Source organism: Argentina silus (genome assembly GCF_951799395.1).
Source record: "Argentina silus genome assembly, chromosome: 15".
NCBI classification, from domain to species: Eukaryota; Metazoa; Chordata; class Actinopteri; order Argentiniformes; family Argentinidae; genus Argentina; species Argentina silus.
The window spans coordinates 15,907,252-15,932,118 of NC_139669.1; the positions used below are offsets into that span (position 1 = coordinate 15,907,252).

A 24,867-nucleotide genomic window follows, 5' to 3' on the forward strand; every position below is an offset into this window, starting at 1 on the left:
GTGTACCTGTCATCCCTCTCGGATGTGTACGGTGACACAGCGTCTAGGGTGAAGGTCCTTCCTTAAAGCCTCTCTTCAGTCCTTATTCAATCCCATTAAGTGTGACCGGTGGACGATTGGGTTTATCACTGTGTGCTGACGGAGCAGACGTTTTTAGAACGGGATACAGTCGCTGTCCCCTCCACCTCATCGCCAGAGCCATCCTGCATCCATGCATTTAGTGAAATGGAGACAGAGGATCACAGAGATGAAGTTGTGTCTCTTACACAAGTCAAGTGGCTCTTGTACGGGGAATCATTTGCTCTTTGCCGTTGTTCATCTTCAGTCTGTGCATGGTGTTGCTAGTAAATGCAACTCAGATTCCAGTCTGAACCTAAAACAGTCTCAACGAGATATGTAAAAGAGTGCAGTAAAACATCTATGCGAAACGGAAAGATATGAGGAGTAAAACTCTGAGAGAAGCAGCACTTCTTAATGGCTTCTCAGTCAGGCAGCCTTTTAGTCATACCTGGATTTCACTGACAAGATGACCCTCCTAAGCTAATGTGCGAATAAATTCCTGGCAGACGTGGATAATGGGGTTGAAATTAACAAATCTATTTGAAGTTTCAGTCCCGAAATTCAACAAATCTGTAATTACAGCATAAGCTGTCATCCAGAGAATGCTTTCATTTCAAGGTCTGTAAAATGAAAAATAGCAGTTAAATTAAATATGTCTCTAGCAAATGAAGTGAAATGAAATTTAAATCTGAGCATGGCCACGAGGGATGAGTACATTTGGGAATGTTCTAAATATCGGCCAGTAGGCATATATTTTCTGTCAGGAAAATCGGTATGTAAGGAGATGTAAGGGTGCGGACCTTGTTGTTTGAGCTGTGCTTGTTGCTTGTTTCATGTCCATGTATGGCAACTAGCTGGTGTGGTGTTTTGAGGTTCATCTGAGGTTTAGGAATGAGAGTAATCCATAACTCTACCTCCCTATCCAAGTGAACTTGGATCACCTTTCCCTCAAAATGACTGCTGTTTTGAATGTCAGTCACATCAGGTTTGATAATGATAATGATAATGAGTATTTATGGTGATTCCCAAAACTAACAAAATAAAGTCAGTTCATTGGATTGGAAATGGAACATTACAAATCTTCAAACACAATACAATAACTTATTACATGTACTCGAATCCTAAATAATTTTGTCCTCAACATCCACATTACTGTACCTACAGAGTGCTGGCATTTTGGTCTGGATTCATCTTATCAACAGCAAGTTAGAATACCTACAATTCTAGGGTATTCAATAATTTATCACTGTTTTGTAGCCTTTTGTGTTGTGAGCAGCCTTGACTTTCTATATAAAGAGACAGACATATCAAGGTGATGATGCTCTACCAAGCTTTTGTAGATTAAATTCAGTCTGTTTGTCTCTGTATAAAACTGTGGCTCACTGCACCTCAGGCCCTTGTCCTCACACACAAAACCAAACCACTGCTCAAACTCTTATTCAGCTCCACAGGCGCAGGCAGTCTGTCAGCTTTTATCCTCTCTACCTTTCAAACATGTTATATAAAAGGCTCACAACCATGGGCGTAGGTTTGATTTGATATGTCTGCCGACACTTTTGGCAGGGGTCTGGGGGTCATCCCCAGATTTTCTTTTGCAATTTTAAGTGTATTTCCTGCATTCCTACGCAATTTAATTTAAGTCTCACGGCACCTCTCGGAGGTCATTTATTGTGCAGCAAAAAAGCTGTAAATTCTCAAGAGTCATTTTCAGAGATGAAAGGTGAAAAGGTAAGAATGATGAAAGGTAAGAATAACATTGATATTCCATAGCACTAGAACAGAGGTAAGTCAAATATCAATAATTTAAGATTTAGGAATGGCCACTCTTCAATGTCCAGCATGTAACTGAGTATTAGCTTACAAAAGAATACATAAATGTAAATAATTTGAGTTGTTAGAGGGGGGAAGCAATTAGCTATGTCTTTAAATCCTAACCATGAAGGATGTAAACATAAATCCTGAGAATGTCCTTTGAAGGTCCCTAAAAAGGTTTGAAGAAAGTTTTTATAAGGTCCCCAGAATGTACACATGACCATGTATGTCCCTAGAACATCCTGAGAACGTCCTGGGGGATGTAATGGTTGTAAGACTATCCCAGTAAGGTCACGGTTTGGTCCATAATGATGTCCTGGAGACGTCATAGGAGTCAAAGTCAAAGACATGACGTTAACAGAGGTCCAGAGGATGTGATTTTGATTGCTGAGCTGTTTTCTTGTTTCTTTATGATATATCTAATGGTACATACTGCTGAAGGTGAGAGCCAAATCTCACCTTTATAACAATGCGAAAATCACCTTTCTACCCCCAATATTGAGCGACTGACATGCCAGAAATGTGAAATCTCAGTAAAAGTAATATCATTTACCATGCCTTTTATTGCCACACAGAATCAGTGGGAGCACAGAAAGTGCACATTATGTTCTTTGTTGCAGCTGTCCAGGGCCATACGCCTGGAAAACATCCAAGGTGACACCTCTGTGTAAAAGAGAGGCACAGCAATTGAAGAAATGGATGGAATTCAACAACACGTTCCTAAACAGAAAGGTTGAGATCAGAATCTGATGTCCAGACAGCCCCACTAACTGTGATGGCAAGAAATAGCCTGCCCACAGAAGATCTTGTAGGAATCGATACAACACTGATCAGGCCATGCTTGGATTATGCCAGTGTAATGCTTGTGGGCTGCAATATGAAACAGTAAGCCTCTCTGGACAGTACAGTGCAGAGAAGGGCATGGAGAATAATAATACGAAATGGGGCCATCCGATTGAAGCTACCTTCACTACAGGTTAGGAGAGAGTGGCTGTGAAAATGGCTATTAATCTCATCGTGAATTGTATATGTGTATTCTGCACAATTCACTCTGTTGACTGCGAGCAAGAATTCAATAAACTCAAACTCAAACAAAGTACTGCAGTCTCTCCCATCAGTAGGATACAGCTTCAACGCCCATATCACCACAATGACTGGCTATCTGTCCATGATGCGTCACGACTAACAAATATGGTGCAGACATTTGCTGATGTTACATCTGCAAAAGCCAATTACAGCTGTTTCCTGTTTCCCCCCTCTGTCACAGTGTGCTTCGTGACATTACGGCCCCTGGGTTTGAATGTCACTGATAATTGGGCTCTTTTATCATGTCCAGAGGGGGCTGTCAAGTGTCAGAGCTTGATCCCATGCAGGGATCCAAGCCAACCAACTCCGACATTACAAAGAAAGGAAAAGACCAGAAAAACATGAAACAAAACAGGAGACAACAGAACGAGAGAGGTCAACAAGACATACAAAACACAGGTCAATAACACCTATGCACAGGTGACAATAGAATAAAGGTATTGCTTCCAGTTCATGTTCTCCTTCACACACTGAACTGCCTGATCCCACTCATCGATTGTCTCCCTGTCTGCCCGGTTCATCCTTGAAGGTTTCCTTCTCACTTGTGTTCCGTGTGCTCCCTCTACTGGTCTTGTCTTGAACGTACAGTAGGGCTCCACACTTAACGTTGCGATTTACTAACAAGGAAATGCACAATGTCACATTCACGTTGAGCTACACGGTGTACTTGAAACAGTAACTAGCGAGTGAACTTCTATGTTTAAAACGCTTTAGGCTGCAGACTCTGAAATACTTCAGCTAAAAAAAACAAGACCTTTTATGTTTGACGAACAGAACAAGAGCAAAAAATAAACTGCGGCAGGTGTCACGGAACGGAGGAAGTCGATTGAATCGCGTGACTAAAATCGAAACGAAAGTTAGGGATTTGCGTTTAGAGGCGGAGGTGAACCAGGTAGAAAACAAACGCAGCAGTGTTTTTATCTGGGTTGGTGTTCTGATAGACAGCTATCGGGAATAGACTCGAATGCGTTCGTTTGGTTTGCTGGTTAGCAAGCTAGCTAGCGGAATGGCTAGCTAGCCGACTGGGAGTGAAGAGAGTCGGCGAGCGATGGAAGAGGTTATTTTGCTCAGCTCCGAGAGTGAAGAGGACTCTGACATTGAGGTTATAGGTGTCTACAGTGACAATGAAATTAAGGCCGAAGCAACGCCGTTCATCAGAAAAGAATGGGTCGTCGCTACCTACACTGGACCGGTAAGAATGCGGTCCGCTCGCCCCACATCATGAAAGTCAGGGTTGCCAGATTGTATTGCCACTTCCCAGCCGAACCAGAACGAATCCAGTTCAATCCCCCCACCCCCCCCAAAAAAGTACCCCAATTTCAAGAGCGCTTAATTTGGGTCACCTGTCGGGCTGAGTACCATTGGTGCTAAACGCTCCAAAGCAAGAACAAGTAGAGATTATTCAGGTTAAAAGTGATGGCTAGAGATGATTTAAGGTGAAGAGTTAGGACTAGATATTATTCAGGTGATTAGTTATGACGACCCGCGGGAACGGAGTGGAAAGACATGGCGCCAAAAATGTCAACAGGTTGCTCGAGCGAGCCATATGTCACAGAGTGTCACTTTTTCAAATCTCTAACGCCTGTCGCGTCAGTTGTCTGTCAACTCCATTGTCTCAAGTTGCTCTAACATAATTTTTTTCGTAAATACAATACATTTATTGTTGTTTGTATACATGTAAAAAAAGTGAAGTGACTCAGTGAACCAGGGATAAGGACTACAGTAAGTGTCTCGCTAGTTGTCAAGCTGTGACTCTAAAAGTTAAGTTAACCAGCAAAACTCTACCCAGTCAGCCAATTTAGCTAGCTAGCTAAATGATAATGATCCTGATTGTCCAAAATAAGATAAAACTATCTATCTATCTATCTATCTCAGATTTATTAGACTTTATTGATCCCAGAGGGGAAATTAAGGCTTTACAGCAGCTCATATCACAAACAACAACAACAGAATAAAGTGACAATAGAATAAAATAGACATCTGACAATAGAATAAAATAGACATCTGGGATAACAACGTTGTAACAAACATGTTTTAAATTCATGAATAGACCTGGCCAAGATATCATAATATGTTTTATTATGTGAATTGAATATGAACACCTCAAACTGATTTTTGTTCACCTCTCTCTGTCTTAGTTTGTGTTCGACCTCACCGATCAAAGTTGGGGTCTACCATTACCACCACCAAGGAGGCGCATGAGAAGGGATACAAGTTCTCCTCTAGAAGTGGTGGACTTAGATAACTACTGCTTCCGAGATGAGGGTGATCTGGAGCCAGTAAGTCCACTATCCAACGGATGTAAAAGGACAAAGACACTATCAAAATTCAAGGGTCCACACACCAGATGTTCTCAGAAGGAGGAACAGCTAGGAGAGGACCCTACTGTTTTGGAGGCAAGAGACAGTGATATTCTAGGATCCAATCAGGGTTTACTCAGGGAGTCTTCAACTGAACCACCTGAGAAAGAGAACACAATGAAATGCTCAGACAAATATATTTTAAAAAGTCCTGTAAAATCACCAAGTCTGCCTACATATAAAAACCCTGAAGAGGAGGCATGTTCACCAAAGTTGTCAGGCCAAATAACTCAGGAATCTCAACAGTGCTCAGGGGTTCTTGAACCTCTGGACGGAGGTTGTGCACTGCTAGAATGCCCAAACTCCAAGAATAACACCTGTCAAACAAACCTAAACGTCATTTCAAATGAACCTCAGCCAATCTCCACTGTAGAGGAAGCACATTTGACCTGTCTTGTCAGCGGGTCTCCCCATGTAGAGGCAAAGAAAAGGGAAGAACCAGGGTCCCCACAAACACTACGAGATGACGCTCTCTCTCTACCCCCTCAAAGCATAGGCAGCCCCCATCACATTCCAGATAACGTAGACCCTCTCGCATCCTCAAATGATTGCAGTGCACGTGAAGCTCGGCACAACGACACCTACTCACCGACACACATCCCCTCTGGGAGGCCTCTCTCTCCATCTCCACCTGAGGATCTAACACAGAGGGATCCCGGCTACTCCAACACCTCACCCACCGGCGGCACAGCAACAGGCAGTTTGGAATTGAAACACCCAGAGACCTTGTCCAGCCCCCCATCCAAGCCCTGCTCCCCCTCTCCAGATTCAGACCAGCAGGTTCGCCTGCGCTCCCCCCTCCATCCTCAGCCTGCCACAGGCTCCGTGTCCCCTTGCCGCAGCCTGGGATCCCGCAGCATTAAGAACCTGCCCAACAGGACCCCCACTCCTACCTCCAAAGATATACTAGCTGGGGAGTCCTCAGACCAGCAGCTTAATGAGACTGAGGCTGACCTGGCCATTGTAAGTCCTCCATACGATTGTAGCATCCCTATTGACCCCGCCATGTCTGGGTCCTGGAGTGAGGAGATGAACGAGGAACCTGGGCATAGATCACTTGAAACCTGCAGCGTTGCTTTAAACCCAGTGCGTGGGGTGTTGCAGAATGGGAGTGATGGAGAGGACGTGGCTGGGGATAGGGTGTCTTGTGTGGTTCACAAGGATGTCAGTCAGGTGGACAGGCGTTATGTGTGCCCAATCCAGTACAAGAAGCTGATGACACTTATGGCAGGACCAGTTCAAAGCCTGGTAAGGAGAGACGTACGTGTGTGTGTGTGTGTGTGTCTCTCTCTCTCTCTCTGACTAATCACCAGTCCCACACATTTACAGTATCTTACCTACTGTAACCTCTCCTCTCTCTTCACAGGATGATGAGGAGGAAGAGGATGATGGTTTCGGGGACCCAGAGCAGCTCTGTAGACAGAGCTTAAGCCTGGTCTACAGCACCATCGAGGAGAACTACCCCGAAGGGACCCTGCAGCTGCTGTCTGACCTCCTGCACCCCCGCTTCTACCCTCCCATCGACATCACTTCCCATCTGCTCAGGGGCATCCTGCTGGACCACCAGAGTCAAGACTTCCTCTGCCAAGAGGCCTACAACCTGTTGATGAGGACACAGAGGTGAGAGAGTTATCAAAAGCCCTGCATGAATATTTGCTTGCTTTGAAAATGCTTTGTTCCTTCCTGCCTTCCCTTCCTTGAAGTTATCAGAGTGGTAACATTGGAATGATCTCAGGGCCGGAGCCATAAGGGAGAGAGGGAGCGAGGACTATATTAATTATGACTGTGTGCCAAGTCTGTTGTTGAGGGTAAAATGGCTCTGTTTTCTCATGCTAGGCACCACCAAACCGATAAGACGACCATTCCATGGGACTGGGAATTGCTGGTGTCAGTCATGGCTGAACAGGTAGGAGACAACACCTCTCAAAGCAGCCAAGAAACTAGATGTTTGGCAGAGAAAATTTGTTTATTCAACACAGCAGGATCTGACTGATGATGATGCTATTTTCTCTCCCAGAACCTTCCTAGGAGGCACCGCTGTGAGGTCGTGCGTATGCTCCTGCAGTACGTCCTGCAGACGTTGGAGGACGACTTCCGGGTCAAAATCTCCTGCGGTGACCTCCACCACTCCATCGCCAAGACAACCCTGTCGTGTGATTTGCGGTTCACTCAAGTCAGGTGAGCATGGCGTCTGTCGAGGAGAAGCCGGCTATGAAATAAGTGTACCACATCCACGTCAGAACAGGATATTATCATTTCACAAGTTGAATGGACATATTTCCATGGCCATGAGAGTGAGTTGGGGGAGTAAAATACAGGGTGATTATATTGTATATTATATTGTATATATTACGTATATTATTCAGCTCTGAAAAGAAAAGATGCGGGTGGTAGTACACCAGTACAGCGGTAGTCTGTAGTGTGTATGACAATGAGGATAGTTTTTTATTGTTTGTATTTTTTTGCCCCGCCCTCTCTCCCTACCAGAGATGTAATCGATTGGCTGTTTGCTGCTGTCATGAAATCAACAGGGGACAGAGCAAATGTGACTGCGGACACAGAAGTCAAAGCTAAGAAAGACAGAAATGAACATATCGAGTGAGTGGCACAGGACAGGACTCATCCTTTAACTTTTGGAGGACCTAAATTCAGCACCGCCACAGTCAAATCAGACCACAGTTTGAAGCATTCTGCATAGAAACAGTCATGTTTACAGCCGTCACATTCTCTGTGATGCATCCCTTGCTGAGAACCACTTATGTCTATAAAAAGTGTCTGTATTACATGCAAAACCCTTATTCTGTATTCAATTTAAGAGTAAACATACTCAATGATGACCCTTCGACCTCTTGGCTTCCTATGTAGAATGGTGGCCATCTTCCAGAAGATGCTCTCCCTGGCGTTGGAGGTGGATCGCTCCCCTGCCCTCAGTGCCAGCAAGCTCTGCCAGGAGCTCTTTCAGGCGCTCATCAGCTCTGTCCCACTGCGACAGCACAGGTGAGGGAGAGTGAGAAGGAGGGAAACAAGGATAGTGGGAATGAAGAAGGGATTGGGGAGATGCAGAGAGGGTTTATGAAAGGAAGGGACTGCTCGCTGTGTCTCTCTTTTCTCCTTCCAATCCTCTCTTCCTGTGCCCAGGATGCTGTTGCTGAAGACCATGGAGAGCAGACTGCTGAGGTGTAAGCTACTGGAGCTTCTGCTGGGGCACGCGTGTCTACAGAAGACCCCTCTGCCCATGTCTCTGAGTCTGCTGCTGCACTTCCTGAAGAACTCCACACTGGCACCAGACCCCACGGTGAGTATTGAAGGAGTCTGAAACACAGGAATTGGTCCTGTGAATGGAAATCTGTCCTGGCCTCTTATTGAACTTCCATACATGCTATTTCTTACATTTTGTTGTGACCAACTATGTCTTAAAATGTATGTAACTGAATGTTTAACCTTTAAGAACGTAGGTTTTTTTTTACCATTGTATTCAACTGGGTGGGTTTTTTTAGGCCGTTTCACAAGTGTTCTATAGTAGCATTCTATAGTCATTGTTAGAGCAGCCGACTGGGGATATGCAGAGCTAGCATTTCAAACTGTGGATGCGCTGATATTGCGCAAATAAAGTTGCAATTATAATGGGACAAGTTGGAGGTGTCTGCGCAGTTATTGTGCATGAATGATACGGAGGATGTAGCGAGTGATTATTGACGGAAGGAGAACAATGTTAGCTTGTGTTAGCAATCGAGCCATAGTGCTAGCCCACACAGGGTCATTGTTGCGCTGCGATTGGAATACTCAGGTAGCTACATTCTAAACACACCCGTGTGACGGTACGCTTTTATGGAAAAGCAGGGGCCGTCACACCAGTGTGTTCTTAAAGGTTAAACGCATATCACAGTTATGTACTCATACTCAGAAACAAGTAATACTGGCTGTATAATGTGTGAAGTAGAGCCTTCAGAAGCCATGTTTTGAGAACTTAAGATAGGTGTGGAATTTAAACAACGATGGCCCTGGGCTGAGATACTGCGGCACAGGACTAAGTTCCATTCATCAGTTATCTGTCCCCCCCCACGCATATGTTTTACAAGGTCTTTTCAGTACATAACAAATTAATGTTCAAGTTTTCGTCAGAGAGTCTTTGGGAGCTGTGGCTTCCAGTAAACAACTATTGTAATTTTACCTGGGGTCTGTTGTTGCTCTCTCCTTGCAAGTTTTTTTCTTTCTATTGATTAGGTTTTTAGAACATTGATTGCATATTGAATGAACGATAATGAATTATTCATTTGATTTATCCCAATTGATGAGACACTGGTGTCAGTCTCACCTTCTTTATTTCGAGTGAAAAAGTGAATTCCTACAGTATCATCACAGAGGTTTTTTAGAACAGAGAGGATTCACTCAACCTGAGAGTGAAGATTGTTTGCACCCTCACGTCCTCTCCATCACAGAGTCATTGAGTAAAGGCTAACACGTCTATGACCAACGTTAAGACATCAAGTGACCCCTATTTATGAAGTTTAGTAAATCAGTGAAGCGCCTGTCTGAGTCAGTGTGTCCTCTCTTTTCCAGGATGGTGCAGAGGGATGGCGGAGGTGGGAGGAGCTGATCCAACTCCTCTGGATGCTGCTCCTAAGCTACAGGGAAGTGATGAAAGGTGGGTAACAGGGAAGAGTTCAGACACAAAACAGAAAAGCCTTTTAGAACAGTTTGAACACAGTTTATTGAGCATTGATTAGACGACCACAAAAGAGCCCTTGATGAAACATGATAGCACCAGTAAATGAGCAGATATTTGAAGCGCTGTTTCCCCCATTTTTTTGCTGTATCCCCTTCTAACGCTTAAAAACCCTGTCACCACCAGGTCATCTACGCTGTTCCATCACAGAGAGAGCGGGGTACAGTCGAGCCCCAATCCAGACAGTGAACGATACGTTGTCGCGGTCCTCTGTGCAGGACGCTGTGGAAGCCTTCCTGTCCCGATCACAGGCCGACCTGGGCCAAGCCCTGCCCCCACACATCCACGAATCCCTCACCTACCTGCAGAATCACCTGTTGGACTCCTGTCAGCATTGACATGAATCTTAAAGCTTTGTTTGTTTTAAGTTATTTATTTTCTGTATTAGTAATTGAATTATTGAAATTACTTTTTAATTAAAACATATTTAGTTTTTTAAGCAGTTATGTGTGTCTGTTTTTTTTTCTTTCTTACTAAGACAGTCTCTAATACATTTGGAATTGAGTGGTGAAGCCTGTTCTCCAGTAGTATTGCTGTATTTTGCTGTGGCTATCCTGCCTTAAGCTCTGGGACCTAGTTTCTGTTGAAAGCTATCTGTTTGAAGCCAATTGCTGTCAATCTCCAGTGGGAGGGCCTGAAACTATTCTGCAAGGTATTTAACTCCTGCTCACATTGGACCAGGACTAATACATTTGGAGTTGAGTGGTGAAACCTGTCTGGTCGTTAACTGATTATTAGGTGGGAGGGGCTGCTACCCTGCTAGTCATCAACTATTACAGAATCTGCATTTCTATCTTGACGGTCATAGAGCGACAGCCTCCTGACACGAAGAAGATCTGTGGAGTCCATCGAGGAAGGCCGAACTACTAAGTATTTTTATTTTATTTGTTTATCTTTTCACTACTCTGAGTACTACTACCTACATCTTGTATTGCCCACAAAGCCTCTATCTCTATACCGGCAAATATCACAATGTGCTTGCTCCCCATTCCTGTTATTTCATCCCTCAGGAGGACACATCGACGCTACACCTCCCCTCGCAACCATTCCAATCTACCCACCATGCTCAACTGATCACGACATCACTGTCGCGGGAGCACTTTGGAACTGCCAGTCAGCGGTCCGGAAAGCAGAGGCTATCTCAGCTTACGCCTGCTTCATGTCCCTCCACTTCCTTGCCCTGTCACCTCCCCTGTCAAACTTCAGAACAGCTTCACTCGTCTGAGGTACTTGACCTTCTCTCCTCCTTTGGCCTTACCCTGTGCCACTCTCCTCCGACTCATAAGGCGGGCAATCAGCTCGACCTTGTCTTCACCAGATCCTCCCATACCTCCAACCTTACTGTTACCCCTTTTCCAGTTTCTGAATCATTTTGTATCCTTCTCTCTTCCCCTCAAATCCACCTCCTCCCAGTTAGTTTCTACCCACACTGTATCCTCTCCCATACCGCTCTCTTCCTCTGTCTTACCCTCCCTACCCTCTGTTGAATCCTTCTCCCTTCTATCCACTGATGCAGCCTCCTCCACCCTCCTGTCCACTCTTTCCTCATCCTTTGACTCTCTCTGTCCACTGACCTCAAGGCCAGCACAATCCTCTCCACGCACTCCTTGGCTGTCTGAAACCCTGCAAGCTTGTAGAATAGGGCTCCGGCCAGCTGAGAGGAAATGGAGAAAAACCGGCCTCCCTGATGACTTAAAACCTCATCTCTCTCTCTCCTCCTCAACTACACCTCATCTGCATCAGCTGCTAAAGCTTCTTACTACCATTCCAAAATTCAATCCTCTGCCTCTGACCCAAGGAAACTGTTCTCTACATTTTCCTCACTCCTCAACCCACCTCCTCCCAGTCTGCGGATTACTTTTTCACCTATTTTGAAAAGAAGGTTGAGGACATTAGCAGCTCTCTCTACCTCTTGCCAACACTGCTACCTCTCCTCCCAAACCCACTGCGCTACACTTGGTCTCTGGTCAGCTTCCCCCCCCCTCCTCTGATGATATTCTAAAACTGGTCACATCCAAGTGGGCAACCACCTGCCCACTCGATCCTATCCCCTCCCTCTTTCTACAATCCATCTCCAAAGACCTCCTTCTGCTCCTTACCACCATAATCAAGTCCTCTCTATCCATAGGATCTGTCCCAGCTGCCTTCAAGACAGTCAGAGTCAAGGCTCTTCTCATGAAACCAACTCTTGACCTGTCTGCTGTCCATAACTACAGGCCGGTATCCCTTCTCTCCTTCTTATCTAAAACCCTTGAACATGCTTTCTCTAACCAACTGTCTCACTACCTCCTTCAGAACAACCTCCTTGGCCCTCACCAATCCGGCTTTAAGGCTGGGCACTCTACTGAGACTGCTCTCCTTGCTGTCACGGAGGCCCTCCACTCTGCTCGAGCTTCCTCCCTCTGTCCTCTCCACCTGTCTGCTGCATTCGACACAGTAAACCACCCGATCGTTCTCTCCACCCTCTCAGAACTGATCGCTGTGTTCTCCACAAGCCCTCACCACTGGGGTCCCCCAGGGCTCTGTCCTAGGGCCCTTACTGTTCTCCCTCTATACCAAATCTCTTGGCTCTGTAATTTCCTCATGGTTTCTCCTACCACTGCTACACAGATGACACTCAACTCTTTCTCTCTTTCCTTCCTTCTGACTCACAGGTGGCAACACGTGTCTCTGCGTGCCTTGCAGACATTTCCGCTTGGATGTCAGCCCACCACCTCACCACAAGACTGAGCTGCTCTTCCTCCTGGGGAAAGCCTGCCCTCTCCAAGACCTCCTCCCAGACAGCCAAGAACCTTGGGGTGATCCTTGACAACCACTTATCCTGTGCGACGAACATTGCAGTGACAGCACACTCCTGTACTTTACAACATCAGAAGGATACGTCCATTCCTCACCAGAGAAGAAACACAACTCTTGGTCCAGATACTTATGATCTCTCGCCTTGACTACTGCAACACACTCTTGACCGGGCTCCATGCCTCTGCCATCAGGCCTCTGCAGCTCATCCAAAATGCTGCTGCCCGTCTGGTGTTACATCTCCCCAAACTCTCCCATGCCACCCCCCTCCTTCGCACCCTTCACTGGCTCCCGGTAGCAGCTTGCATCAGATTCAAGACCCTGGTGCTCGCCTACCGTGCAACAAAGGGAACAGCCCCTCCCTACTTGCAATCAATGGTCAGCCCCCAAACCCCTGCCCGATCACTCCGCTCTTCCACCTCGGCTGGCCGCCTGGCACCGCTGCCTCTACGTGGATGCAGCAGTCGCGCTACTCTGTCACGGCTTTTCACTGTCCTGGCACTCCGCTGATGAAACGAGCTTCCCACTGCTATCAGAACTGCAGAGTCACTACCTATCTTCCGCCGTAGATTGAAGACCCATCTCTTCAGGCTACATCTTAACTGTTCCTCCTAAAGAGCTCTTCATCCCCACTACCCCCCTGTACAAGTTTCTCTACTGTAAATAAAATAAAAAAAATAAAAAAATATATATATATATCTAGCATTGTGACTGCCAATAGGCCCTAGTCCTAGCGTAGATTACTTTTTCTTATGACGACTGATGGATAGACGATTCACTTACTTACAACAAATACATTTGTCTAAGTTGCTTTGGATAAAGGCGTCTGCTAAATGCTGTAAAATGTAATGTAAATGTCTAAGCTATGTGAACATCCAGTTCTAGTCCAGTCTATCATGTGAGTCATAGAAAAGCAGACTGCATTGAGCGAGTGTTTGTGGTTTTATTGTGCTGCAAGCATGTGTTGTAGAATAACAAAAAAAAAATGTATCGAGTAAAACTCATGCGTGTCCCAATTCTCCACACTTTTACCTGAAGTCAAGTGCACACTTGTCCGCTACCCCACATGGATTCATCAAAAGCATAGGATATATTGTAGGAGCCGATTATTTCAAGGAAGTGAAGAAGTGTACACTTCAGAGTAAAGGATGGATAATTGGGACGCAGGTGTAGTCGAGTCCGCAGCTGATTCGGTCGATCCAAGTGCTGACCAATAGCATGAAGCGTTGTTATCACGGTCCCACAAAAAAAGAGAAAATTCTGACAGTCGCCATCAACGATGCTTGTTTGCTCCGTGTGATACAGCAGCGGAAGCGAGTGAACTAGAAGAAACAAAAGAACACGAACTCGTCACCGCAATTTGGTATGCGTTTGCAGGTAAAAGAAAATCAACAGTGTGTCTAACTATGATGAGTTACTTGAGAGCAAGAGATCCACAATGCAATTGTTATAGCCTGAAGTCGTTCCGTGTATGAATTTCCTTGCGTGTTTTTGTGTAAAGTCGGGACAGCTTCGAAATATTGCTAGCTAGCTAGCTAGCGAGCTAGCATACAATTGGTTACTAGGCTAGCCATAAGGCATAAGCGAGTTAGCTAGCTAGCTTGTAGCTATTAGTTTGCTCACTCATGTGGTCAGCCCAATGTTAAGCTTTTGATATTTTGTGCATGAGCAATGTTGAGTGGCTGTAATGAAATGATTTGCTGATCTATTAATTCATTTGGTTTGCGTGCTACATTTAGACATAAGTTGGCTAGACCTCTTGTTTACTAGCTAGCTGATACTGTTTTCCTGGCCTGAAAAGGTTCAACGCTCAATCTCTTGTGTTAGCATGCCATCTGTTAGCTAACGTAGCTATGACAGAGTTTTTGTTATTGACAGAGCTATCATTGCCGTTGTCATTGTGCTGTATGCAAGTTATGGTTCAAGACTAGTTGTCAAGAGTTACTGAGCTAGCCAGCTAAGTAGTTAGGGAGCTAACAAGCTGTATTAAGCTAAAGTGTAGCTCAAGCACGACGACTTCGGCGAGCTAAGTAACGAGGATGTAGAGCTACTCAGTGAGGTTGCTGTGGTCATGAGTAGCCTATTATATAACTTCAATTTATTGATATGAGTGCAATGCTGAAAGAATGCATCTTTTGAAACTGTCGCATGGTTAGATAAGCAAAGCAAGTTAGTATCTAGTGTACTCGAAGTTGGCTTTCCAGACACATTCTGCTTGGTCCACACAGATCATGGCATGTCATGAGTCTGATCTTGATAGATAAATATTAAGGCCCTTTGAGAGGTAATGTACTACATGTCATGACCTGTCATATTTCTTAGCACATGCTTGTACAGCCACAGAGGATATTATTTTGTTTCCCCCTTCAGACTGATGTCTGTGTTTATTAGTACTGGACCTACATTTAATTTGAAAACGAATGATTCTTCCCACAGTGTTACAGGAATGCCCAAGGAAAAATATGACCCGCCAGACCCCAGGCGGATGTACACAATTATGTCAAGTGAGGATGCAGCCAATGGGAAGAAGTCATACTGGGCTGAGCTGGAAATCAGTGGTGAGCATGGCAGGGGGTGCCCCAGATACAGTGGAGGGGTGCTGTTATGATATCAGGACCAAGTAAGGGGGAATGCTGTGTAGCCCCTAAAAACAAATAAATCAATGTCAGCTCATATTTCATGACTGTTCAGTGATGCTGTAACACAGCACAGACCTGGACTTGAGAATCAAACCACTGTCATAGACTACATTACATCATGTTGTGTGATTTGTCATAGCTGAGAGAGTTAACTTACTATTGGTCATATCACTATATTACTAAGGCCCTCTAATGTGGCCTTAATGAGTGATTTAATCTGTCGATTGTGGGTGAAATAGTTGTCACTGTACCCATTAGATTGAAGATTGAATACTGCTTTTATCATTTGAGTTGTTTGCTGCTTTTGCCTTTGAATAGAGAACCATATGTTAAATATGATCTGTATATTCCTCTGCAAACCAGAATGTGGAGCAATACTTTCCAGAGACAGTGTTTTGCTTGTTTTTATGCACATTCAAATAAGATGGAAATGAGTCTCTGTGATGGTACTCCATGCAAAGCAGAAAAGGAGAGAACACCTGTGCATGGTTGTCGAATCTCTTTCCGTTCCAGGTAAAGTCCGGAGTCTCAGCTCAGCGTTGTGGACTCTGACCCACCTCACTGCCCTGCACCTGGGTGACAACTCGCTTTCACGCATCCCGCCAGACATTGCCAAACTACACAACCTGGTGTACCTGGATCTGTCGTCCAATAAGATCAGGAGCCTGCCGGCAGAGCTCGGCAACATGGTATCTCTCAGGTGAGCTAGTAGGACGAGGTTTTTCTTCTTCTTTCTTCTTAGAGTTTAGACTGTTTTCCATTTTATATGCTCTGTTGTCGGCATACGTAATGACACAGCAATTAGTTGAGTGATGGCCTGAATATACTGTTGCTGTTGACTTTCTTTCTTTGCTTATGGTGATGACTGCAGAGCAGATATGTGCAGAAAGGGGCGTTTGTCAGTGGATTAGTCTTGACACCTGCATTTCCCTGTGTACTCAACAGGGAACTGCTTTTAAATAACAACCAGTTGCGGGTTCTGCCATTCGAATTGGGGAAACTGTTTCAGTTACAAACACTGGGCTTGAAAGGTGAGTGTGGCTTATCGTCTTGGTAACCATTCTGTCCTGGAGACCCCATTGTACCTCCTTGGCGGTTTGAATCTGTCTGCTCAACATGTCCTCTCTCTTCCTCTTCCACTCCGCTAACAGGAAACCCACTTGCACAAGAAATCATGAGCCTCTACCAGGAACATGATGGAACGAGGCGACTGCTGAACTACCTGTTGGACAATCTGGCAGGTTCAATCAAACGCAGTAAGTCTCCCCCCCCCCCCCCCCCCCCCCCGTTTTTCTGACTGTATTTTAAAACGTGTATATGTATCAGACCAGAAGCACCTTTTGGTCATCCTTGGTCGCAAGAATGGTTGGCGGTGCTGCCATAGGTTGCCTGGGCTGGAAAACGCTCGGTGTACCCAGAGGCTCCAGTCCTGTCCCTCCCTGCCGTTCGGAATGGTGGCATATGACATTTATCTTCTCTACTTTCCAGTGCCCACAGAGCAGCCCCCGTCCCGGTCGTGGATCGTACTCCAGGAGCCGGAACGAACACGGCCCGCAGGTGAGACGAGAAGCAGACACACACACACACACACACACACACACACACACACCACACCGGCCGCCGGCCTGTCTCACACTCAGTACCCTACTACACAACATGTTGCACTGACGTAGACTCGTAGAATTGAATGCTATACATCTCTTTTTCTCTCTCTCTCTGTGCCATTCCCGTCCCCTCAGCCTTGTTCTCTGTGATGTGCTACAACGTGCTGTGTGATAAGTACGCCACACGGCAGCTCTACGGCTACTGCCCCTCCTGGGCGCTCAACTGGGAGTACAGGAAGAAGTCAATCATGCAGGAGATCATGGGCTGCAACGCTGACATCATGAGTCTACAGGTGAGGGGCGGAACTCCGTTGGCCGTTTCAACCTTAAGTCACGCCACAGCGCCCGGCGGAGCTGTTACTAGGCTGGCCTGGTTACTCATCCACCGTAGTTTCTCTAACATTGCCGGAAAGGGGATTGTGCAAGGAAAATGTCCAAGCCAGCACAGTGTGGTTTGAGTCAGCGTTGTTTTAAGCCCCCTGTCAGCAGTTCAGTGGCCTCCTCCTTGTCTCCTTTCTTTCATTTGCTTTTGGGAATAAAGATGAATTTTTCTTTGAGGATTATTTACCTTTTTATCTGGAGAACTAGGGTACCAGTGGTATGTTCAATGATGTCATGGAACAATCCCCTTGCTACTCGTCTACGTTTTTCATACTCATTGCATTGATTCTTTTTAAACAGGAAGTGGAGACGGAGCAGTACTATAACTACTTCCTGCCAGAGCTGAAGGAACAGGGGTACGAGGGGTTCTTCAGTCCAAAGTCTCGAGCCAGAACCATGTCAGAGTCGGACCGCAAGCATGTGGACGGATGTGCAATATTCTACAGGACCGAAAAGTGGGTACTCTTGAGGACATCTGTTCAGGGTTGGGGGGGGGGCATTGCATGTCAATTAAGAATGTGATTTGCATTTCAAATTCAAAATAACGTTTGATGTGGAAAGCTTCTCATTGTCAGTTTATTTTCAAATCATTGAATGTAATTCCCCCATTTGCAATCATTGGATTGTAAATTCAATTTACTTCCTGAATTTACTGTATTGAAATTCAACCGCCCAACCCTGCCTCTGTTAATACGATTATTTGTACATGATTAACAGATTAAATCCTCTTTCTCGCTCTCCTCTCTCAGGTTCAGCTTGGTGCAGAAACACACAGTGGAGTTTAACCAGTTAGCCATGGCTAACTCTGAGGGGTCAGAGGCTATGTTAAACAGGGTGATGACTAAGGACAACATTGGAGTGGCTGTGCTGCTCGAGGTCCGCAAGGAGATGATGGAGCTTTCCTGTGAGTATGGCCATTTCATTAGTGCCTAGCCCCTTCTCCCTTAGGTCAGGATGTAGGATCCACCTAGATAAAGTGGGGCTTCGGAAGGAATTGGAGCTGTTACTACAGGCCATTTGTCACTCGGCGTCAAGCCATCTGCTTTATGTATTCGTACATAGTTGGCAGGTTCCTCTGCCTTTTAAAAGTAACCTCTCTCTCTCCCTCTCTCTTCAGCGGGGAAGTCTCTGCATGGCATGGAAAAACAGCTCCTCCTGGTGGCCAACGCCCACATGCACTGGGATCCCGAGTACTCTGACGTGAAGCTGGTCCAGACCATGATGTTCCTGTCGGAGGTGAAGAACATCGTGGACAAGGCCACCCGCAGCCTCAAGCTCTCCTCTATCTCTGGGGAGACCAACGCTGTCCCCTTGGTGCTGTGTGCTGACCTCAACTCCCTACCAGACTCCGGTGAGCGACTTCAAGGGACACTTAATTAAAACGGATTGAGTAGTTGGATGTATTCCATATCTCAAAAGTGGTGTTAAGTCAAGCTGAGTCAATAGGGTTGATTGACCAACCTGGCTCGACACTGCCTCCCACAGTGATCCTGCCTCCCACAGTCTGGCCCTCTGTCGTTCTGGAAAGGATTTCACAATAAGAGTCTTTTAATGTAGAGGCTTGTGAAGTAAACCCCCCATGTCTCTCTCTCTCTCTCTCTGTCCAGGTGTGGTGGAGTACCTCAGCACCGGCGGAGTGGATTGCACCCACAAGGACTTCAAGGAGCTGCGCTATATCGACAGCCTGACCAACTTCAACTGCAACGGCAAGAACGGCACGTCCAACAGCAGGATCACCCACGGCTTCAAGCTGAAGAGCGCCTACGAGAACGGCCTGATGCCTTACACCAACTACACCTTCGACTTCAAGGTGAGACCTGTCGCCGCCACTCTCGTTACTGGGTATTTTTCTGCGACACAGAAATGTTGTCGTCAACAACGTTTTCTATACGTTGGACACGGTTTGAGGCACTGCCTACTGTTCCATGACCGCACGGATGCGTTCCTCCACCTGTGCATGTCGTCTTGTTGTTCTTTTCCACACTCACTCTTCTCTCTTTCCCCAGGGTGTCATCGACTACATCTTCTTCTCCAGGCCTCAGCTGAACGTGTTGGGGATCCTGGGTCCGCTGGACCAACACTGGCTCCTAGAGAACAATGTCAGCGGCTGCCCGCACCCCCACATCCCCTCCGACCACTTCTCCCTGTTCGCTCAGCTGGAGCTGCTCCTGCCCAACCTGCCCCAGGTCAACGGCCTCCACCTGCCCGGACGCAGGTAGTGAGTCCCCCTCTACCACACCACCAGGGGGAGCTACAGCCTCTCCCTCCAGCGCTTCTCTCTCTTCACACTGAAGGAAGAAGTCAACACAAACCTGTAAAATAATCGTACAGTGAGGTCTGGCCAACAGGGATTTCTTATGTTGTTATTATTATAGATATATATTATATATTTTTGTTTCTTTCTCTCATTGTTTTCATTTTTGAAATGCTAAAGTCAATCCTGTTCATTGTGTAAATTATCTTGCGTTTTGAACCCCCTCCCCCGCCCCCCCTCTGCCCTATTCCCTCCCCATGACTTTTGTAACACTCGGATAGGATTGTAGCTTATTCAGAACACCCCCCTCCTGGCCCACACATTGCAATGCCAACAAAACCAATTGTCATCGATGTTGTTGACCTGACCTGTGTGGTTGGCACAATGTCTCTTGGCTGGACAGGTGTTAGAAAAGAAGAGCTGTATCACTTGAGAGGTGTGGACACTAGGAGAGGAGAGAAACAACCCCTATAAAGCCTGTAGCTGATTGTCTGTCCGACCTGTACAAATGTGAAACCAGCAAAGACAGACGACCTGTCTGTCTCTGACGCACCAGCCAAGGCCTGGGGGTTGTTTCATTTCTCTCTCTCCCTCCCTCCCCCCCCAGATCAGTGCACTCCTCCTTGTGATGCAGGGTCTGGGGGCTGGTAGTGTAAGTGAAGGGAGCTCCAGTAGAACCCCCCCCCCCCCTTTGTGGGCAGTCCTGGGTCTGTAGACCTGTCCCTCTGTAGAGGTCTGAGGTCACTGTGGTGCTGAGGTCATCTCCCCTGGTGCTACAAGTCTACTGCTCTCCTACCAGTCCTAGTCACCTCCCCCTCCCAAGGGGGGGGGGGGGGGCAATGCTAACAAAAGACTACCTGCTGAGATTTACTCTGATGTTGTCGATACTTAGAGGAAAGGATGACCACATCACCAAATATACCTGGTCTGTTTTTGGTAGTGGAGATTGCTTGTTAGCACGGAGGTCAGGTTATAGTGCTAGAAAGTCAATTGGGTAAAACCAAACGGATTGATTTTTAGTAGAGTTGAAAACCATTTAGACATAGGCCCGCTACCTTCCCCTATTGAACACTGTTGTTTTGGCCCTCCTGCATGCTAACGGTACATGACAGGCATTGACTTGGCTAGTCTTGTTCTTTTGAGCTCTTTCAGACTATAAAGGACCTTTTGGACTGGGGCAGGGGAATTTGGCGGGTGGGGGCGTATTTCAATATTTATGTTTTTCAATATTGTTGGTTGCTTTTGGGCAGATGGAGGGTATTTGCTGATGTACAGGAGATAAACCAGCATTCCTCTCACTGTCTGGAGTTGCCTGACAGCTCCTTACACACACACACACACACACACACACACACACACACAGGCAGATCTGTAGCACTGTCTCTGAGGCCAGTAGTGACTTTCCCAGCCATAATTTCCATACTCAACAGCAGTGGTTTTTTCACAAGTGTTTGTACAGAATAGAAATATAGATTCAGTCTTTACATGATTGTATATGGACCACATAAGACCTGTTTTCTGGCGTTTTTTTGTACTAAGAGTAAATTATGATCCGATTTGAAAAAAGAGAAAGATTGTATTGTAAACTATGGCTAAATTTTTAAATGTTTAAAATGAATTGAAATTACCAGCTTGTACAAAAGACGTAAGAGGTTGTTCAGGGCATTCACTATCACTACTTTGCACTTCGCCCCTAAGTTACCGGTTTTTATGTGTACGTTTTGTTTGTCTTTCTCTTCGCTGTCGTTTTGATTTTGTTAGCATATCGCTCAGATTGTAAATAGATTCTGACTAAACCCTGCCAGATGCTTCTCGCCCATTTAACAAGCCATTGATCACACCGCTGCCACCAACCACTCGTTCAGAGTTCAAACAAATCCCAATGTAAGGCGAAGTAAGTGAGTCACAACAAAGCAGTGATTTTCACATCCCCCCCCCCCCCCCCCGCCGAGAAGTGTGTCAGTGACTGACAAACCTCCAACACCCCATAATTCCTGTGTTGTACAAACGGAACATTGTGCCTCACCGTAGCAGTTGTCGTCTTGCACTATTTACAATCGGTGAACGCCTGAACAACCTCTTCTCCTTTTATTTTTAAATACTGTCGAGACATTTGTGAAGATTTTGTCCTTTTTGGTTTTGTTACCGTCTTTTTCATTTTTTTGTATGAGCTGTGACAACGTTGTGACGTGTGTCTGTGTGTGTATATATTCTTCCTTCCTCACCAAGCTCTCCAGTAATCAGGTATGGAATATTTGTAAGGCACCCGTTCCTTGTACTTTAGCACAGTTCCCAAGGTTTCTTGCCCCTGTCCCCCATCCCTTGCCTCTCTTTGGCCCCGGCCCACTACCCCACTGATTTCCCCCCCCCCCCCCCCCCCCTCCCTCCCACACACACACACACACATCTCACCAGTGTATTACTGAAGTCGTGTCTTGTTAATCCCCTTAGCTGAACCTCTCTGTATGGTTATATCCACTCCCTCCGCTACTGAGCACCTCCTACTCCAACGTCACAGTGGCTGCTTACAGGCGTACAGGGGACCAGGGGCAGGGAATTCACTTGTTTATTGGTCAGATAGACAAGACATACATGTTGCCATTTATCTATATCTGTTTTGTTACCACACGGATCAGAACATGAAATGTCAATGGTGGCTCAATGTTGCAACTGTCACATTTTTAAACAGGAGGCGATGATGAGCACTTATCGTATATGCAGTTGCAGCCCCTTCACCCCCCCCCCCAACCACATTTATTATTAAATAATAAATACCTGATCACTTTTTTTAAAGTAAATGATACTTTTGCTATTGGGTAAAAGTTAGAATTTTATTAAGTTTTACTGATTGAAAATATAAAAAAAATTGGAAATGTAAATGTAGTCCTTCCTTTTTCAGAATTATTTTTCTTGTCCCCTACACATGTTTTATTTGTTTTGAAGAAAAACCAATGTGTCCAGTTTGTTTATCCTGAATTGCGTATAGTATTGTAGTAGATTTAAGACTAGCTTTTTGTAAAGTGTGAATAAAAGATGCATCTCATGTTTCCTTTCTAAAAACTGGAATGGTGTTGTTAATGTGTATATCATGAATGATTCTGTAGGGTAATAATTCTTACATTGTTCTTACTTTTCCTCTCTGTTTTCCATATTTGTATCCAACCAAACTATTCTCCTTCTGTCAATGATGGAGACCTTGTTTCTTTTCAAGTTGGCAAACTGAGTTGGTTGTTATCAATTGACTCGCGAATGACTGAAAGACAGAGATGACTCCTAGAAGGAATAGTCCTGAAGAGGAGTTGATTGTCGGTACACTCTCCAAACAGATGTTCAACCTTTTTTTTTTGCCACAGCTTTATTTGGGATGTTGCTTGGGCTAGTAGGCGTGCGCTAGCATTAGGCCTGGGCAGCCATACAGTTGTAGAGAGCACTGTTCTTGACTAGTGTGAAATGTCTGTGTAAAACTAAGCTAGTGACGTTCTGCTGGTAGCTAGACATGTTCCAGTGGTGATTTGAGTACTATTTAGTCCATCTCACTGTGTTGTGCTTAACAGTGGTTAAAGCTGTCATTCTAGCTAGCTGCTACAGTCACTGAGTGGTTCCATTGGTTGTTCTCTCCCCCCCCCCCCCCCCCCCCGCCCCTCACTTTGTGAACCCACCAAATCTGGTTTCTTTGAGAAGGACAAAATGGGAGAGTCTGAGTTTGGAAAGAATCAGCCTGAGCATGCAGTTAGTGATCAGATGTTGTACTCTTTGTGCTCTTTCACTTTTGCATTTGTTTCTTTGTTGACTTTTAGGCGTTTATATGGGCCTTTCTTTGGAAGCACACCGTTTCTTAGTGTACAGAGCTGCTTGTAGTTTTGTTCTCCGTCCAAATGTAGAGCACCCTCCTTCACAAGCCATACACATCCTATCAGAAGACCATGGTCATGACACACAGGGCTGGAAGGGAAGCAGCTGTGTGTCACAGCTGAATTGCATCATTCATGTCATCATTTAAGGTGTCTTTCACAAAATGACATTTTCTATTCATTTCAGGTCGTTTTCATTCTTCAGAACCTTGGCAATAATAACCCACAAATTCATTTTCAATATGGTTTTTGAAAGGATTTTATCTGGAAATGGTAACAAACAATTTGAAGGACCTTTTGTGTCAGACATCTTTTACCTTGTCCCTCTACATTCATGGCAATATCCCTGGATTCCTTCCGCCTCACTGACCATCCAATTCCAGCATTTCCTCCCACTCTTGTCTCCTCCATCCCTCCATCTTGTAAATTGTCACCCTCGTCTCTGCTGATAGTGGTAGTTGTGCGATGGTCAGGATTGTCTATCCGTAGCCAGCTGAGTACATTTATTGATATGTGTCATTGTGTATATGCACTGGACCAATATTGTTTACCATTCATGGAATACCAGCAAAAATGAAATAAACACTTGCACAATGTTCAAGAATGTTCATCAACAGAGATAAGAAATCAAGGCAGCTGTTTTTAAATCAATAATACAAACTGTTAAAGAGACTGAATGGTAAACAATGCTTATTCTATGTTATCCTTCAGCTGTCTTCTTGGTTATCTTTGGACTAGATTTCTGTTAGTAACAAGTTTGGCTTGTTTCCTTTACACCTACCTATGTATTTTCCTACTTATGGTTGAAAATAAATTCTATATCTGTTTCGATCTGTCTCCTCTTATTCTTTGCAGTGGATTCTACATGTATGGTTGAAAAATAAGTTCTATATCTGTTCTGTGTCCTGCCTCCTCATTTGCACTGAATTATTTTCAATGCTTTTTTTTTGTAGAATTACTACAATTTGCTGTTTTCACATATGAAGACACTGGTATTGTGCTGGAGATGATGTATAAACAGTATGTTTAAAAATTGGTTAGGTGCCCCTTTAATTCCGATGAACCTGTGATAGCATTTGCGGGGTCACATTTGTATTACCTTTTTTAGCCACAAGGTGGTGCTCTGTGATCACTAAAATACACTGGTTGTGGTATTGAGCATGTTTTACACCATGTCCTCAGATTCCAACACTGCCTGAAAACGAATATGATTCAGTGATCATAGAAGTTCCTGCACAATCTGTGTTCTGAGCTTGCAACTCTCTAGTGATCTATATTTAATTTGGGATTGGTATTGA

The 24,867-nt window shown here is 45.2% G+C and overlaps 2 protein-coding genes across 2 annotated transcripts; both read left to right on the plus strand.

Annotated features, from left to right (window-relative positions):
* Nucleotides 1-3,613: 3,613 nt before the first annotated feature.
* simc1 (SUMO interacting motifs containing 1) lies at nucleotides 3,614-10,488 on the plus strand. Its single transcript, XM_083686367.1, has 10 exons — nucleotides 3,614-4,150; nucleotides 5,097-6,566; nucleotides 6,685-6,938; nucleotides 7,155-7,224; nucleotides 7,336-7,496; nucleotides 7,806-7,916; nucleotides 8,184-8,315; nucleotides 8,457-8,613; nucleotides 9,879-9,963; nucleotides 10,171-10,488. Exons 1-10 carry the CDS (start codon nucleotides 4,007-4,009, stop codon nucleotides 10,380-10,382), a joined length of 2,796 nt encoding a protein of 931 aa, XP_083542493.1. The 5' UTR covers nucleotides 3,614-4,006; the 3' UTR covers nucleotides 10,383-10,488.
* Nucleotides 10,489-14,008: 3,520 nt separating this feature from the next.
* Nucleotides 14,009-24,385, plus strand: LOC310815805 (CCR4-NOT transcription complex subunit 6). Its single transcript, XM_083685735.1, has 12 exons — nucleotides 14,009-14,217; nucleotides 15,277-15,398; nucleotides 15,993-16,179; nucleotides 16,425-16,510; nucleotides 16,631-16,735; nucleotides 16,968-17,036; nucleotides 17,219-17,376; nucleotides 17,765-17,919; nucleotides 18,214-18,368; nucleotides 18,582-18,815; nucleotides 19,072-19,274; nucleotides 19,471-24,385. Exons 2-12 carry the CDS (start codon nucleotides 15,287-15,289, stop codon nucleotides 19,681-19,683), a joined length of 1,677 nt encoding a protein of 558 aa, XP_083541861.1. The 5' UTR covers nucleotides 14,009-14,217; nucleotides 15,277-15,286; the 3' UTR covers nucleotides 19,684-24,385.
* The last annotated feature ends 482 nt before the right edge of the window (nucleotides 24,386-24,867 follow it).

Bases quoted from the DNA above. Each gene is read 5' to 3' on its own strand.
- LOC310815805 (XM_083685735.1), top strand. From the start codon at position 15,287: ATGCCCAAGGAAAAATATGACCCGCCAGACCCCAGGCGGATGTACACA. The intron at 16,511-16,630 runs GTGAGTGTGGCT...CTCCGCTAACAG, and splicing joins ACAAACACTGGGCTTGAAAG to GAAACCCACTTGCACAAGAA. The intron at 17,037-17,218 runs GTGAGACGAGAA...CCGTCCCCTCAG, and splicing joins GGAACGAACACGGCCCGCAG to CCTTGTTCTCTGTGATGTGC.
- simc1 (XM_083686367.1), top strand. From the start codon at position 4,007: ATGGAAGAGGTTATTTTGCTCAGCTCCGAGAGTGAAGAGGACTCTGAC. The intron at 7,917-8,183 runs GTGAGTGGCACA...CTTCCTATGTAG, and splicing joins GACAGAAATGAACATATCGA to AATGGTGGCCATCTTCCAGA. The intron at 9,964-10,170 runs GTGGGTAACAGG...TGTCACCACCAG, and splicing joins CTACAGGGAAGTGATGAAAG to GTCATCTACGCTGTTCCATC.